At 44.0% G+C, this 14841-nt stretch overlaps 1 protein-coding gene across 1 annotated transcript in view; it reads right to left on the reverse strand.

Annotated features, from left to right (window-relative positions):
* Positions 1-1566: 1566 nt before the first annotated feature.
* Positions 1567-14841, reverse strand: part of LIPC (lipase C, hepatic type) — a 159323-nt gene continuing 146048 nt past the window's right edge. The window contains exons 8-10 of the mRNA XM_042941899.1: positions 8794-8911; positions 6906-7124; positions 1567-1945 (exon numbers count right to left, since the gene is read on the reverse strand). Coding sequence (XP_042797833.1) covers positions 1834-1945; positions 6906-7124; positions 8794-8911 — 449 coding nt within the window. The 3' untranslated portion in view covers positions 1567-1833. The remainder of the gene's footprint in view (positions 1946-6905; positions 7125-8793; positions 8912-14841) is intronic.

A 14841-nucleotide genomic window follows, 5' to 3' on the forward strand; every position in this document is an offset into this window, starting at 1 on the left:
GGCTCGGTAGGGTTTAGAGCCGAGAGTGTTTTCGTGTTGTTTTTAAAAAGTGATATTTTAAATTCCTTCTGGTTCACTAAATGATAATACATGCCAATTCAATGCAAATGTAAATCTTGGTATTTTATTGTAAATCTTGGTATTTAAAAATTTTTTTTAACGTTTACTTATTTTTGAGAGACAGAGTGTGAGCGGGGGGGAAGGGCAGAAAGAGAGGGAGACACCGAATCGGAAGCAGGCTCCAGGCTCCGAGCTGTCCGCACAGAGCCTGATGTGGGGCTCAAACTCACGAGCCGTGAGATCATGACCTGAGCCGAAGTCAGACGTTTAACTGACTGAGCCACCCAGGCGCCCCAAATCTTGGTATTTTAGACATGATGGGACATACTGTTCACTTTACTATCTATCATTTCTAGACACACACACAACACACTTCACTGAAAAGTGTGGTCAGGTGCTTTTGCAGGCAAGATTAGCATTCAGGACAGAAGGTGACATTGACCAAGCTGTTCTTCCCGCCCCCCTCCCCATCACCACACTCCTATCCTTTAGTCTTGTGGGTCTTTCCAAAGGAAATTAAAGTGAATCATACAAGACAATCTTAAAATTGATTGCATCAGAGGCAGATGTCTTTTAGGGATTTGTGTTTCACCAGCTCTGCTGTATCCTGCTCTGAGAAGAGCAGGCGAGTTATGAGCCGTGCAGAGCTGAGCCTGTGTGAATGTCAGGGAAGGTTGTTTAGTGTGCACAGTGTGTTCTCTGAGTTGCTTGAAGCACATACATATCCAAGTCCTGACATGTCTCGTATTTCCTTCCCATGCTTTGTGATGGAATTTGCTGGTTAAAGCATCATTCTTTCATTTACTGGACAGTTTGAAACTTGGTATCTAACTCTTTGAGGTAAGTTTTCCCTTAGCTTTTGTTGTAAGCATTATTGAAAGAGAAAAATTGGACTTATTGCCATAGTAATTTAATTGTTAGAGTGACCAACTGTCCAGCTTTCATGCTATCATTATAGTTTTAGGAGAATTCTACTTTTACTGGTTTGAGTCAGTGAAATAATTGTATAATTTGTATGATGGCAGCTATTAGTTTAATTAGAATTTTTCTTTTAGTGAGATGAATTGTCTTAAAGGATGTGTACTTTGGGACATACGACTAGCGATTAATTGGAATTTCACTTTATTGAAGCATTAGTTTTGTAATGAAAAAGTACCTTTCCAGCATGGTTCAAAAAACGGATCAGAATAAACTAGGAAGGAAATATGGAAAATTTGACTTAACTGTAAAAGACATTGTAAATTAGGACAAAGAATCTAAAATGGCTCTTATTTGTACTTATATTTGCATATATTACTATTTAATCAGAGATCTAATCAGGAAATTTTTAGTTACAAATATTTGAATACAGTTACATAATATAATTTTATTCATTTACTTATCTTAATTTTTTAAAATGTTTGTTTTTGAGAAAGAGAGAGAGAAAGAAAATGAGAGAGTATGGGGGAGGGGCAGAGAGAGAGGGAGACAAAATCCCAAGCAGGCTCCGTGCCATCAGTTCAGAGCCCAGTGTGGGGCTTGAACTCACGACCCGTGAGATCATGACCGGAGCCGAAAGAATCAGATGATTAACCATCTGGGTCACTCAGGTTCCCCCATAATAAAGTTTTTAAAAGCTCAGTTTAGAATAGTGAAACTGTACACCTCCTTTAAATCTAAACTTTATTTCAACTTTATGCAACATTGTTTATATAACTTGGGTTTCCAGATAAAGTAACCATTCCAGAGGAGGAATAAGATCATTTGTTTTTCACATTGGGTCTTCATTAAAGCTCATCTGATGTTTCCCTTCAGTTTTTTAGAGTTTCTGTTACATCTCACAAAGGTTTTCTCCTGGGTTGGTTGGAGTTGTAGGCCATCCGTGTTTTCGGAGCAAAATGTCATTCTGAACAGAAAACATAAAGCAAACAGAGCATCAGCTTTTAGATGGAGCTTATTGAAGTGTTTCATCCTTTGTAAATAAATACTCAATTTATGTAATGCATGCTGTTTTTAAAAAATTAGATTCTTATGTTCACAAATATTTTCATAACTTCAGAGAAAAACCAAACCCAAGTCTGTAAAAGCAATCAGTGTAAGGCTGCTTCCTAGAGCTCTGCACTGGGGTGATTTCAGCTCTGTGAGAACAGAAAGTCCTCGGGGCTGTTCTCCTTTTTTCTCCCCAACCACAGCACGTCAAAGATTTGAGGGTAACTATTGTTCCTTTCACTGCATTGCCCTTACTCCAGGGCAAACATTTGCAGTTCCTTCAACTGTTCCTCACAAGGCAGGCTTCTCTCCCCAGCCTTCTTTCTTTGGGCAGGCTCCAGGTTGCCAGTGCTGTTCTTAAAGGTCCCTGGGCATGAGGCCACTGTCACCAGCCTCTGCCGGGCTCAGCCCTGTAAGCCCAGCCCCTTTCTCTTATTGGTGCAGACACTGTGCAGCTCGAGAAGACATCGCTCTGTGTTTGGGGTCTCTCTTGGAGACCAACTGTTAGACTGCTCTGACTGTTCATTAGCTTGGCCTGAGATGCTGTTTGCTAACTTGTATCCATTAGGACGAAAGTGTCAATAGTCACAAAGAATTCTAGTTTATGGTCTTTCTTTCTTTCTTTCTTTCTTTCTTTCTTTCTTTCTCTTTCCCTGCCTGCCTGCCTTCCTTCCTCTCTTTTTTTGAATTACATCTAAGGTCAAGTCTTCATTAAATCAGACTTTTATAATTAAAATAGTGTATAAGGCAGACGGAGAAGGACAAATACTGCATGGTATCACTTATATGTGGAATCCCCCCCCCCCCCCAAAAAAAAAGTAAAAGTCATAGAAACAGTAGAAAAGTGATTCCCAGGGCTTGGAGGGAGGGGAGATAGGGAGAGGTTGGTGAAAGGGTACAAACTTTCAACTGTAAGATGAATAAGGTCTGAGGATCTAATGTAAAACACAGTGACTATAGTTGGTAACTCTGTACTATGTATGTGTTAGGTGATGAATGTGTTAGTTAACTGGATGGGGAGGATCCTTTCACATGTATACATATATCAAATCACACTGATGTACACTTTAAATATCTTAATTTTGTCAATTATATCTCAAGAAAGCTAAAATAAAGAGTATTATGAGTAATTTGTGAATGCAATTTTGAAAAATTCAAATGGTAAAGATATAAGTCAAATATTAAAAGGTCCTCTTTGCCATCACCCTTCATCAATATCACTCTCCTCCACTTTCCTGGTTTGGCTTATGTATTTCCAGACCTGTTTCTATGCATTTATACATATATCAATGTTCATATGCAAACATAAATAATTCTTTTTTTTAATGTTTATTTATTTTTGACAGAGAGAGAGAGAGAGAGAGAGCGCGCAAGCATGAGCGGGGGAGGGGCAGAGAGAGAGGGAGACACAGAATCTGAAGCAGGCTCCAGGCTCCGAGCTCTCAGCACAGAGCCCGACACAGGGCTCAAACTCACGGACTGTGAGATCATGACCTGAGCCAAAGTCGGATGCTCAACCGACTGAGCCACCCAGGTGTCCCAAACAGAAGAATTCTTAATAGAAGTGGGATTATAATGTATGTATTTTTGTCTGTAATGTATGTATGATGTATGGATTTTTCTGAAATTTTTCATTGTCATCAAGGAATGTACTTGGAGACCTGTTCATAACAATCCATATGAATCTATTTCATTCTTTTTCACTTCCTGCACGATATCCCATTGTATGGATATACCACCGCACATTATAGCCACTTTCCTGTTGATGGACATTGAGATTTTCCCAATGGTTTACCATTTACAGATAGTACTGCAATAGACATTTTTGTATCTATATATGTTTTGTGGATGTTTGGAGTATTTATCCAGGAGAGATACCTAGAGTTAAAATTCTGGGTCTTAGGTGTATTTAAAATTTTGATAATGTAAGCTCCATGAGACCGAAGGCTTTGTCTATTCTGTTCACTGCTGTATACCTAGCATAAAGTAGGTGCTCACTAAATGTTAGTCATTGAATGAAATACTCCTGCAGAAGCTCCATAATTTACATTCCCACGAATAGTGTATGAGAATGCCCGTTTCTCCACTCCTTTACCAACTCTGGATATTGTCTGTTTTTTAATTCCTGCCAAACTAATGGGTGACCAGTGCTAATTTCATTGATCTTTGTTTTGCATTTACATGATTACTGTGGAAATTGAACATTTTCTCATTATGTTCAGCCGATCACTTTTTATGTCCTGCTGTAGAATCAATGTTATCCGTCCTGTCTCTTCAACCACAACGGGCCCTTTCATCCCTGACTCTGTGTCTTTGGAAGAGAAAATCACCTCTCACCGAATTCCTCCCATGGAGGCACAGAGCGAGTTACTTAACCATTTTTTCCCCCTTGTAGTTAGCAGACAGATTAAGAGTTATGAGGTTGAATATTTACACCCTGGCTCTGGGATTACGGATTGTGGAGGTGCTCAAAAATTGGTAGTTGTTATTAGTCTCACGAGACATATATTGTGAATTCCATTTATCACGGAAGAACTGAGTCAGAGCGGTGCAGTCGGTGTCTGAGGCTACACAGGTGGTGACAAGCAAGTGGAATTTGAGCTTAGGCCTGGCAGAAGTGGGTCAGTGGATTCTGCCTACATTACTGCTTTGCTCGCTGCCTGTCTCTCCGGGAATGCCTCCTGGCCTCCCCAAAGCCTGTTGTAGCACAGCACCCCTGACCCGATGTCTTTCTTCTAGGCTTCCTAGACCATGCAATACTAGACCTTCACTTACACAAAGTGTGGTCCGTGTGCCAGCAACATCAGCAGCACCTGGGAGCTTGTTACAGATGCAGAATTTCAGGCCCCGCCCAACCTGCATTTTAATTGCATTTCAACACGATTCCCGGATGATTCCTGTGCACATTAAGGCTTGAGAAGCACTGGGATGGAGCGTGTTATTAGTAAAATTAATGCGTCTTGTTTTCCTAATTAGGCCCTGGAATTTCTTTATACAGAGTTACAGCTCAGATTTTTTTGCTTTCCCCTAATGGCACCTCATAGTGTGAAGATACACAGGGAGGCACTGAGTACTTGCAACTTAAAAAACAATGGGTCCCACAACCCCTTCTCTTTGTCCAGCATGTACCTCTTACAGCTCCAAGGAAGGGTTTGATACGCATGTATATTAATGTCCAGCCCTGCAACTCTGCTGGCTTAGACTAAGGAAAGTCAAATTCATGGGGCCAAGATTAATAGAGGAAGGGACTGTTGGAAACAGTGCATGGGCAGTAAATAGGCAATGAATCAGACAAACCCTGAATCAGACCTGGGCCCAGACAATTAGCCCAAGCTGTGTAATGTCTATCTATGAGCCTCAGCTTCCTAATCTGCACAGCCAGTCCTACCCATTTCAGAGGGTCATTGGGAAGGTTACATGAGACTAACACTCTAGACTTAATTCTGTGCCCACCATGCGGTGGGAGCTCTGTAAACGCCATTCCCTTCCCTCTAGCCCTTTCCTTCTTTAGAACCGTGTGGGTAAGCACCAGTGAGAAGGTTGTGTTGTGTTTTATACAGCTTTTCAGGTCAAGTCACAGAGAATCGTCATGGTGAACAGCCACTAGAACTGAGGAATTACCATCTAGCTGAGAGAATGCGGGGAAGGGTGGTTTTCAGAAGTAGAGCTCTTCTAAAGGGCCAGAAAGTCATGCAAGAATAGCTAAGTGTATACGAGGAGAGAAACAGTTTAATTTTCTCAAATTGATCATGTGGAGAAATCTGTTGGCAGGCTGCAGAGTATGCTCTTAGTAATTGCCAGGATTTTGTATCCCAGGGAGATAAAATCTCAGAGCGCTGTTGTGTAAAGGACTCCGGGGCATAAATCTGCCATGGGACCGCTCCTGGCCATGAAGCCTGTGGGGGGAGGGAGGAATGTAGTTCAGAGGTGAGAGGCCTGCTGTTTTCCATCCCTACTGAGGACAAGCCAAAGAGAGAAATGGGCTTTCCAACAAAGGAAGGTGGGAGAGGAGAGACAAGTTTCCTGAATACAGTGGGGAGGAGGAGGAATGGTCTGGGGAAGGACAGAATTCTCCTTTCGTGGAGAACTGCAGAACTATAGAAAAGCATGGTTGCCATGGCAAAATATGTTGGGCATCCCTCTGCTCTGCTGATAGGACTGAAGGCACAGCTGGACCACCCTTTCTTTCTTTTATGTCCTACTCTGTCCCCAACCCCTTATTGTCCCTGGGGACCTTGGGGCCAAGGGAGATGTTAAATCACACAGAGTAGCATTTCTTAAGGCTTACTCCATTGGTCCACATCAGAATTTCTTAGGGCTTTTATTAGCAAATGTGTGTCCTGGGTCCCTTCACAAACCGCCATAAATCAGGAGCTCTGGAGGGGGCTCCAGGAATTCTGCATATTTAATAAGCTTCCCACTGACTCTTTGGCACTCTAAGATTTGAAAGGCACCATCGCAGAATGAGATTTTGAGATTGTGATCTGTTACAAGCATTTCTCTGGGTGAACAATAAAAAGGAAATGTCACAACTTGGTCCTTGCCAAAGTACGGTCCTTGGACATCTCCTGGTGATTCACCTGCATGCTGAAGTTTGAAAAGCACTGCGCCACTGAGGTGGTTTCTCAAACTCCAGAGGCAGGTAGCTGTTAACCACAGGCAGTGGGAAGAGGCTGGACTGGGAGTCAGAAGACCTTGGTCCTTCCACCTATGGCTGTGTGAACTCAGGATGGTCATTTCACATTTCTGAGCATCTATAAGCCATCAGGAGGACATGATAATGCACACTTTATGATATAAATGTAAGTATTAATTACGGAAGTGCTGGTACATGCAGGTGCATGACAGGTGTCAGGGAAGGCTGTGTTTGCACTCACCGTTGCTGGGTTTCTCCCGCCTTGACTCTGATGGTCTTTGCAACAAGACCCGAGTAGAGGGGCCTTCTGCTCCATGGGATGATGGTTTGGACCGTGTTCCAGACATTGGTCCATACTGCGCCATTTTCCCACTTGAACTTGATCATGACCAGCTCACCGATATCCAAATCCAACGTGATAAGGAAGGAATAGGTTTTATTACTAGTAATTTCTTGATCCCTTGAAGATACAAAGGAAATCAGACCCAGTTTATCTGTAACAGCAAAGTCATGTTTGAGCACATGCAGGATATGTTAGGCTTGCCTGAGTGACTTAGGGAGGTCTTTTCTGTTGCTTTTCCCAAACTGGTGTTGGACAGACTATTTTTAGAAAAAGCAATGGTATGCGAGACTATTAATATTGGGAAAACCATGCTACATCCTATGTTAGGATATTTTTATTTATTTATTTATTTATTTATTTATTTAGAATATCCCAAGCAGTCTCCACTCTGTCAGCAAAAAACCTTATGTGGGGCTTGAACTCACAAACTGTGAGATCATGACCTGAGCCCAAATCAAGAGTCAGATACTTAACTGACTGAGTCACCCAGGGGCCACTGTGTTAGCATATTTAAAAGGCTCTGAGAGTTCTGACATAGTGAATCTGGTAACCTTCTTTAGCTCAGGTTTCCTAGCTTCAACACTAACACATCAGGAAAGAGAAGACAATGGGGCTTTGGCAATGACCTCGGGGCAGTTCAGCTCTCTGTGGGTTTAAGTAAAGCCACACCACACTCTTTATTTTCCCACTAGTGCTTTTTTTTCTCCCTATATAAATAGAAACAACAAAGTATAACAGTAACAGAAAACCACATGTTTAGGTGATGGACCAATTTGGAGCAAGATTTAAATGCAGGTCCTTAGATATCATTAGCAGCTTTACTCACTAATCTCCAAGACATTAACATGTCCCAACATTGACTGAGCAGCATGGAAAGCCACAGTGACTTCCCACTATGGAGCTATTTCCCGGGAGAGATCTAGGACAGTGCAGAGGTAACCCTGGGTTTAGGGCGAGACCGATAGATGGAGGGTTCCCCTGCACGGCTCGCCATCGCTCTTCCTGCAGAATGTTGTCAAGAATTGTTCAGGAATCCATCTACCCTGCTCGGCTGTGAGCATACTAGGGCTAGGGTCCTCTACCTCTGGGGCATAGCACAAACACTTGCTGAACGATGGAATCAATGTGATTGATGATCAGAGATCCAAAGCTGGGGGCCATTTTCCAGACCTGAGGACTGTCCCTGGAGAAGGTGGAGTGTCACTTCCCAGGAAGACCCCATGCTGAGGGTGGAGATGCTGAGAAAAAGCAGCCTTTTTCTGGCCAGTGAAGCTGGTGAGCCTCTGAGGGAGGCATGAGGCCACTGTTTGCCTTGTGAGCAGGTGTGTAACAGGGCAAAGGACAGATGGGCAGGCTGGCAGTGCAGGCTGACCGAGATGGGAAATGTGTGCGAAGTTGAAACTAGTTTTATTTCTGTGTTACGGTTCTCAGAACTCACTGGAAAGGGACTCTGGGCCGTCCTGTGGACACCTGCTCCAGCCCTCCCTGCTCCTCCCTGCCCAGCTCTTCTTCCTGCACTGTGGATGGCTCTCACCACCTCCGGCTTCCCTCTCCACTCAGCTCACAGGGCAATGAACCGTCGCAAACCCGGGTAGTTCCATCATAAAGCAATCTGCGGGGCTGGGCTCGGGGGTACGTCCCATCTGAAAGATGTTTGGAACAGTCATATGGGCTGAGAAGAATAAGCTGTGTCCGGCCTGACCCTTGAAAAGCACAGGGTCCATCTAGACCCTGCGAGAAAAAGCAGCACGTCGTCACCAGAGACGGGGCTGCACCTTGTACTCACAGAGTGATGGTAATTTTCTGGTTTTCCTCTTTTGTTCCCAGGAGTGTCATAGTAAACGTTGGTTCTACTGGTTTCTCAAGTTGGTTGATGAACTGGATCTTGAACTGGTAATGATACACTGAAGTGAAAAGGTGGAGGGGGAAAAGGAGAGACAGAGAGAATTTAAGTGGATGTTTTAAATTAAAAATCTTATACTTTTAAAATTTAAAAATGCAGAGGGTAAAGTCTAGATGGGTTGATACCAACATTTTTTGCCCCTGGGTGGTGGGATTATGAATGCTTTATATATTTTTCTTTTTCTTTCTCTGTATTTGCTAAATGTCTACAGGGGACGTCTGGTGTATTTGTAATACAATAATCACTATCCAACAGAAGGCAGAATAGGAATCTGGTATACCTAGCATTCTCACCCATTTCTAGATACAATCCTGTTGGACTAGTCCCCTTTCAGAAATTGGTAGTTAGTATTTGTTAAGAGTCCCCTTTCATAAATTGAAGGATATTATCACCTTTCAGGCATCTGACAAAAGCGAGAGAATACACTGTCATTTTTTAGCTTTGCCTCTTGTTTGATGGGGTCACTTTTGGGGTGGACAGAGCTCTAATTAAGAAGCATATGCCCTAATGACCACATCTCTGTATTCTGGAACAGTTCCTGGGCACTAGCTCTGTGGGTGTCAAGGAGAACATTTTCTGATGGAAATAAGATAACTCTAGTTCTGGCACTTGGGCCTAAAATTTTTCCATCTTGTCAAATGCTCAGAAAGTCCTTCTACTGGGCTGTTTAGAGAGGGGAACTTATTTTACTCTTCTTTACCTAAATACAGTCTATATATAATTACTACAAGTACACTCCTTGCTATTAGATGGGTTCGTTAAACACTTCACAGGGCATCCTCTCATTTATTCGTCATAACAACCCTATGAAGTAGGTATTGTCATCATCGACCCCCTTTTATAAATAAGAAACCTGGGGCCCAAGAGGTGAAGGGACATGTTCAAGATCACATAGGAGAGTCTGACTCTTCACTTGGACCTACTGCTAAGGCTCCTAAGATGGCCTTGACTTCCCCTGCGTTGTCACAGCCGTCTATTGGGCTGTTTCTGAAATTAGCCCACCTCATTCCAAAATGGCTGGTTGCTGCTTGGACTTCTCTCTTTTGCTGTCCACATATTCTCTAAATACCTGTAGGGTTTTAGCTCCAACATGGCAAACAGGTTTCATAGGGTATGCCAAGTCCACTTGATTGATAGGACTGCCCAGAGCCCTGTGTTGAGATGGGTTCTGAGGCTACACCCAGGTTCTTGGGAAGACTGGTGTCTGCCTTGGGCAAAGGAGAGGGATTTATGGCATGCTTGCTGTGTATTTGCCCTTCCTGTTCTAGGTAATAATTAATCCAGTAATCCTGATACAGTGCCTTCCACATAGTAGGTGTCTAATAAATTTTGTGGGATGAACACACTGACAGTTTGCTCTGGAGTAAAAAGAAGGGTATTCACATTAAGCAGGATGGAAGTCACCTGTGAGAATCCAACACCCGAGTTTCAAGCTGTGTTGTAGGAGAATTCCCACCGGAAAGCATAGATCATGGCACTAGCCACTTGTTCATCCATCCCATGTATCCAGCGTGTGGAAATTCACCCTCTTTGTGAATCAACCTACTACCTGCCAAATGATGCATTTCTACCGGAAGTTGGTAGCTATGTGCAAACCTGGCAGCAGCTCATGGTGTGTTTGCCAACACCCTAGCTGCGGTGTCCTGGTTTGCCTGTATTGCTGGGATTCTGGGTTATTTACCCAACCCACCCCTTTGACATAAATCAACCTTCTCCTTTGGTCTTGCGGTGGATTAGCTTATGTTCCTGGGGTTATCTCTAGGGTTTGCTCTGAAGCACCAAAGTTTATTCATGTATTTTTATGTTCCCAGCAAGAACCAAACACTAACAGTTGATTTATAGGCCATGAAGTTTTCTGCTTTAGGTAGGAGCCAGCTTGGGCATCATCTGGCCTCTTGGACAGTGCCCCGTGCATAATAGGTGCTCAGGTCCTTAAGCTCAGATCCTTAAGCATGGGATAAAGTAGTTTGATGCTCTCAGGACTAGGAGGCTGTGGGTGAGAAATAGGAGAAAGGCTATGGGCCCAGGTTCCAGAAGGGATTCTTCAACCCTAGGTGGCAGTGATGGAGACAGGGATTCTGGCCTATCATCTCAGAAGCCTCCGAGGCCTTATGCTATTTGGGGTCTGTCAAGAGAAGCCTGTAACGGGCAGACAGTGTTGTAAGTTGAACAGAGGCAAAAGGAAAGGTCCTTCCAAAGACACAGGCTGTAGGTGTGGGTGGGGCTGGATGAGGACAGGACGGGGCAGGAGGGCTGGCCTGAGGGTTAACCTCCTAACGAGGAGGCGGGGCATCTTCCAGAGTACTCAAGGAATACTCCTACCAACCAATTTTAATCCAATTTAATGTGTATTAATTGAAGTCTACTGGTTCTCGGCCCAGTGCTAAAAGCCGCTGGGGATAAAGGATAAAGGAGTACAATTGGGAGTATGCACGGTAACAACACTGGCTAATATGTATTTTGTTTACCTGTGCCAGGCACTTTGCATCTCTTATCTCATGTAACCCTCACAACAGCTGACACTATCATCACCTCCTTTTAGAGAAGAGGCAACTGAAGCACAGAGAGGTTACGTGACCTTTCCAGTATCACACAGCCAGCTGTAAGCCCTGACCACCCGGCTCCAGGACTTGAACTTTTAAGTGTTTGTACCTGGGACCATAACTTTATATACCCTAAGGAAAAAGTTGAAGTATGGAAAGAGACTTAAGTTCGAGAGTGTCATAGCAGGATTACTTAACTAAAAATAAATCAGAAGCACCTTGGATAGTCACCAACAGAGGAAAGACTATGGACTAATAATGACCATTATGATAACTACCATTCAGCTGTTTACCATGTCTCAGACACAGAGCTAATCGGTTCACGTAATTAACTCACTTCTCATTAACGACGACTTTGTGGGATGCCCACTCTATCCTCCCTCCGCAGTGGGGGAAGTTAAGTAACTTGTCCATTGTCACGCAGCTAAGGGCTGGTAAAGCTGCAATTAGGGGTGAGTCTGCTGATTCTGGGTTCATGTTCCCAACCATGTGATTTACTCTTATGAAGTCATTAAAAGACATTTTTGGAGCAATTTCAATCCTTATAAAAGAAGTGGAAAACGAAAACAAAAACAACCCCAAACAACAACCAGGATACAAAACTGCATATCTAACATGAGACCAACTTTATAAAACAAAACACACAGGAGGGAGATTCATAAAAATATAACAGTGCTTGTCTTTGGAGAGGAAAGAGGGGTAATTTTTATTCTTCTTTACACTTTTCTGCAAGTTTTGTGTTTTCTACAATACGCAGGGATTCTAATTAGAATTTTATTGGAAGAAGAAAAAGCTTTTAAACAGAGTAGAATGGAAAACAAGAGAACCAGAAGCCATGGCCCGGACTTAGAGGACCTTGCAGCTGGGAAGCCGAGTCACATTTGTGACCCTGGTCACCTCCTGTTTTCCTGTTTCATGGGCGTCAATGTCCATGTCTTCTCTCCCCGAGGGCAGGCTTGGTGTCATAGTAAGGCTTCTATCTCCACGAGTCTCAGCATGCACCAGGTGTCTAAGGGGTATTGGGGTCTCTTTGTGTGAAAATAAGGCAGGACATCTGCTGCCTGAAAGACCCTAACTGTGAATTGGCATGAGATACAACGTTCATTTGCTGAGACCCTGCTATACATCAGGCTACATACTAAGCGTTTACATACATCATTTTTGGTCCTCATAACAAGACTAAATAAGGGTAACATGCTGGTCAGGTTCCATTTTCTCCACCTACCCCTGCTATCCCCATCCACTCTCTGCCCGCCCCATGGCCTACATCTCCCGGGCTCCCTTGCCAGATGGTTTCTTGTTGGGAGGCATGAGCAGGTGATGAGGGCAGAGCAGAGAAAGGTCAGGGTGTTTTTCCCTCTGCTTCTGCCTGCTTTGGAGCCGGACCACAAAGTAACTGTGCCCCACAAGTAGCTGCTGTGTGGTTTCTGTAATACCACCCACCCTCTGTAAGGAGTCCTGCCCACTCCCTGGAGCTGACCTCGGCCGGCAGAGTCCTGTTTTCTCCTGAAACCTAGAGAGGTAGGGTGTCAGTTATTCTGGTGGATTACAGACAAGGAAGCAGAGATTTGGACACATGTCCAAGGCCACCCAGAGTGTTACAAGTGGAGCAGAATTTGAACTCAGGTGTCTGTCTCATTCTAAAATCCCCTTCCCACTGTCTCCTGGGGTTCTGGTTCTGGAAGCTGCATCTGCCCTTTGACAGCAAATGGCAAACACTCAGCCCCTGAAGCAAAGCTGCTGTCAAAACCTGCCTGGAATGAAGCCATCAAGACGAAGTGCCTGCTGGGCCTCACCCACCGACATCAGTCCTGGGCTATCACTGCTGCAGATTCCTCCTGCCTGTCCCCTGAATGACTAGCCCCTGAGTGGGGATAAATGTTTCATGTCCCTGCACTGGAGATGGGTTTTTGTCTTCCTTTGTTCTTAAACTGTGAGTAGGAGGAGATTGAATCCTACATCTGAAATGCTGTGGTTCCACGGTTCTGGGGAAAGGTGTAAAATCCAGGGGTCGGCCTGCCAGGACCCCTTTAGCATCCTTTGAATGAGAATCTCCTGTCCTCCCTCATTGTCTCCCTGGGGTGGGGCCTGTGCAGGAAGTCAGAACCCCAAAGGTGCAGAAGTGGCCTGAGTCCACCGGCTTCCCAAGAGCTCCTGAAAGATGTATGGGCTGTGGAGGGGCACAGGGGTGAGCGGACGAGGGCACCCTTGTGTCTGCAAGAGCCCAGCTGCAGAACTCAGCAGGTTGACAGCACAGAGTCCTGAATTACCTGCACTAGAAAAGTCACTTTTTTGGTGAAATCTTGAAATGACATAATTTTTGTAAATATGAAAGAGACTTTCATACTGAGAACTAATTAGATGTTCTTATTTTGGATTTTTGTGTTTTCCTTTACAAGAAAAAAAAAAAAAAGACAATTTGCCTATCATCCCCTCTCCCTGCAACACCGGGACAATGATGCTGTTACAAAGATTAAGGAAAAAAGTGTGAGTAATTTTGCTCACTTTCCCTTCTGACATGTTTAATAAAGATTTTAAAAAATGATTTAGGAGAATGCTTTTGATCTTGTGACTGCAAAGGGGCCAGCCCAATGCATTCCTCAGTTCAGGCAGAAGAAATTATTTTAGGTCTTAAAGATAAAGAGGATGAAACAGTCCATTAACCCTAAATGAGATCGGGCAAATGCCATCTAGAGCAGACGTGTGAGGCCTCTGGAGATTCTCCGCCTATAGAGAGTCATTCTGAGATTCAAATACCCCAAGCACCCTGGATTCTGATCTCACGTGAGCCCCACTGGTGCCACTTAAAAAACAACTTAAGGGGCGCCTGGGTGGCTCAGTCGGTTAAGCGGCTGACTTCGGCTCAGGTCATGATCTCGCGGTCCGTGAGCTTGAGCCCCACGTCGGGCTCTGTGTGGACCGCTCACAGCCTGGAGCCTGTTTCAGATTCTGTGTCTCCCTCTCTCTCTGACCCTCCCCCGTTCATGCTCTGTCTCTCTCTGTCTCAAAAATAAATAAACGTTAAAAAAAAAAAACAAAAAAATAAAACCCTTAAGTTTCTTTGCATAAGCCAGCTGCTGTCGGCATTGGATTGTGGAATTTACAGAAAGAGAATAGTTTGTTTCTTCGTCTTTTTTTTCTTTTTTGTCTCACGGAAAAAAAAATGATTGCGGATCATTAGATATTGGCTCTGGGACATATTACAACTCTCTTTGCAAACATCAAAGAGGTCTTTTCTTTCAGTGTATCGATTTTCTTTCATGAAGATCGGAGGGATGGGATCTCTTGTGTTGTCTCGCAGCACCAAGGGCTTGTCCTTAGACACGAACGGCCTCTGAGGCGAGAGGGGCAGCTTCAGACGGTGGGACCAAGACGCCTGAGGAGGGTG

This window comes from Panthera leo, chromosome B3, assembly GCF_018350215.1.
Source record: "Panthera leo isolate Ple1 chromosome B3, P.leo_Ple1_pat1.1, whole genome shotgun sequence".
Taxonomy (NCBI): domain Eukaryota; kingdom Metazoa; phylum Chordata; class Mammalia; order Carnivora; family Felidae; genus Panthera; species Panthera leo.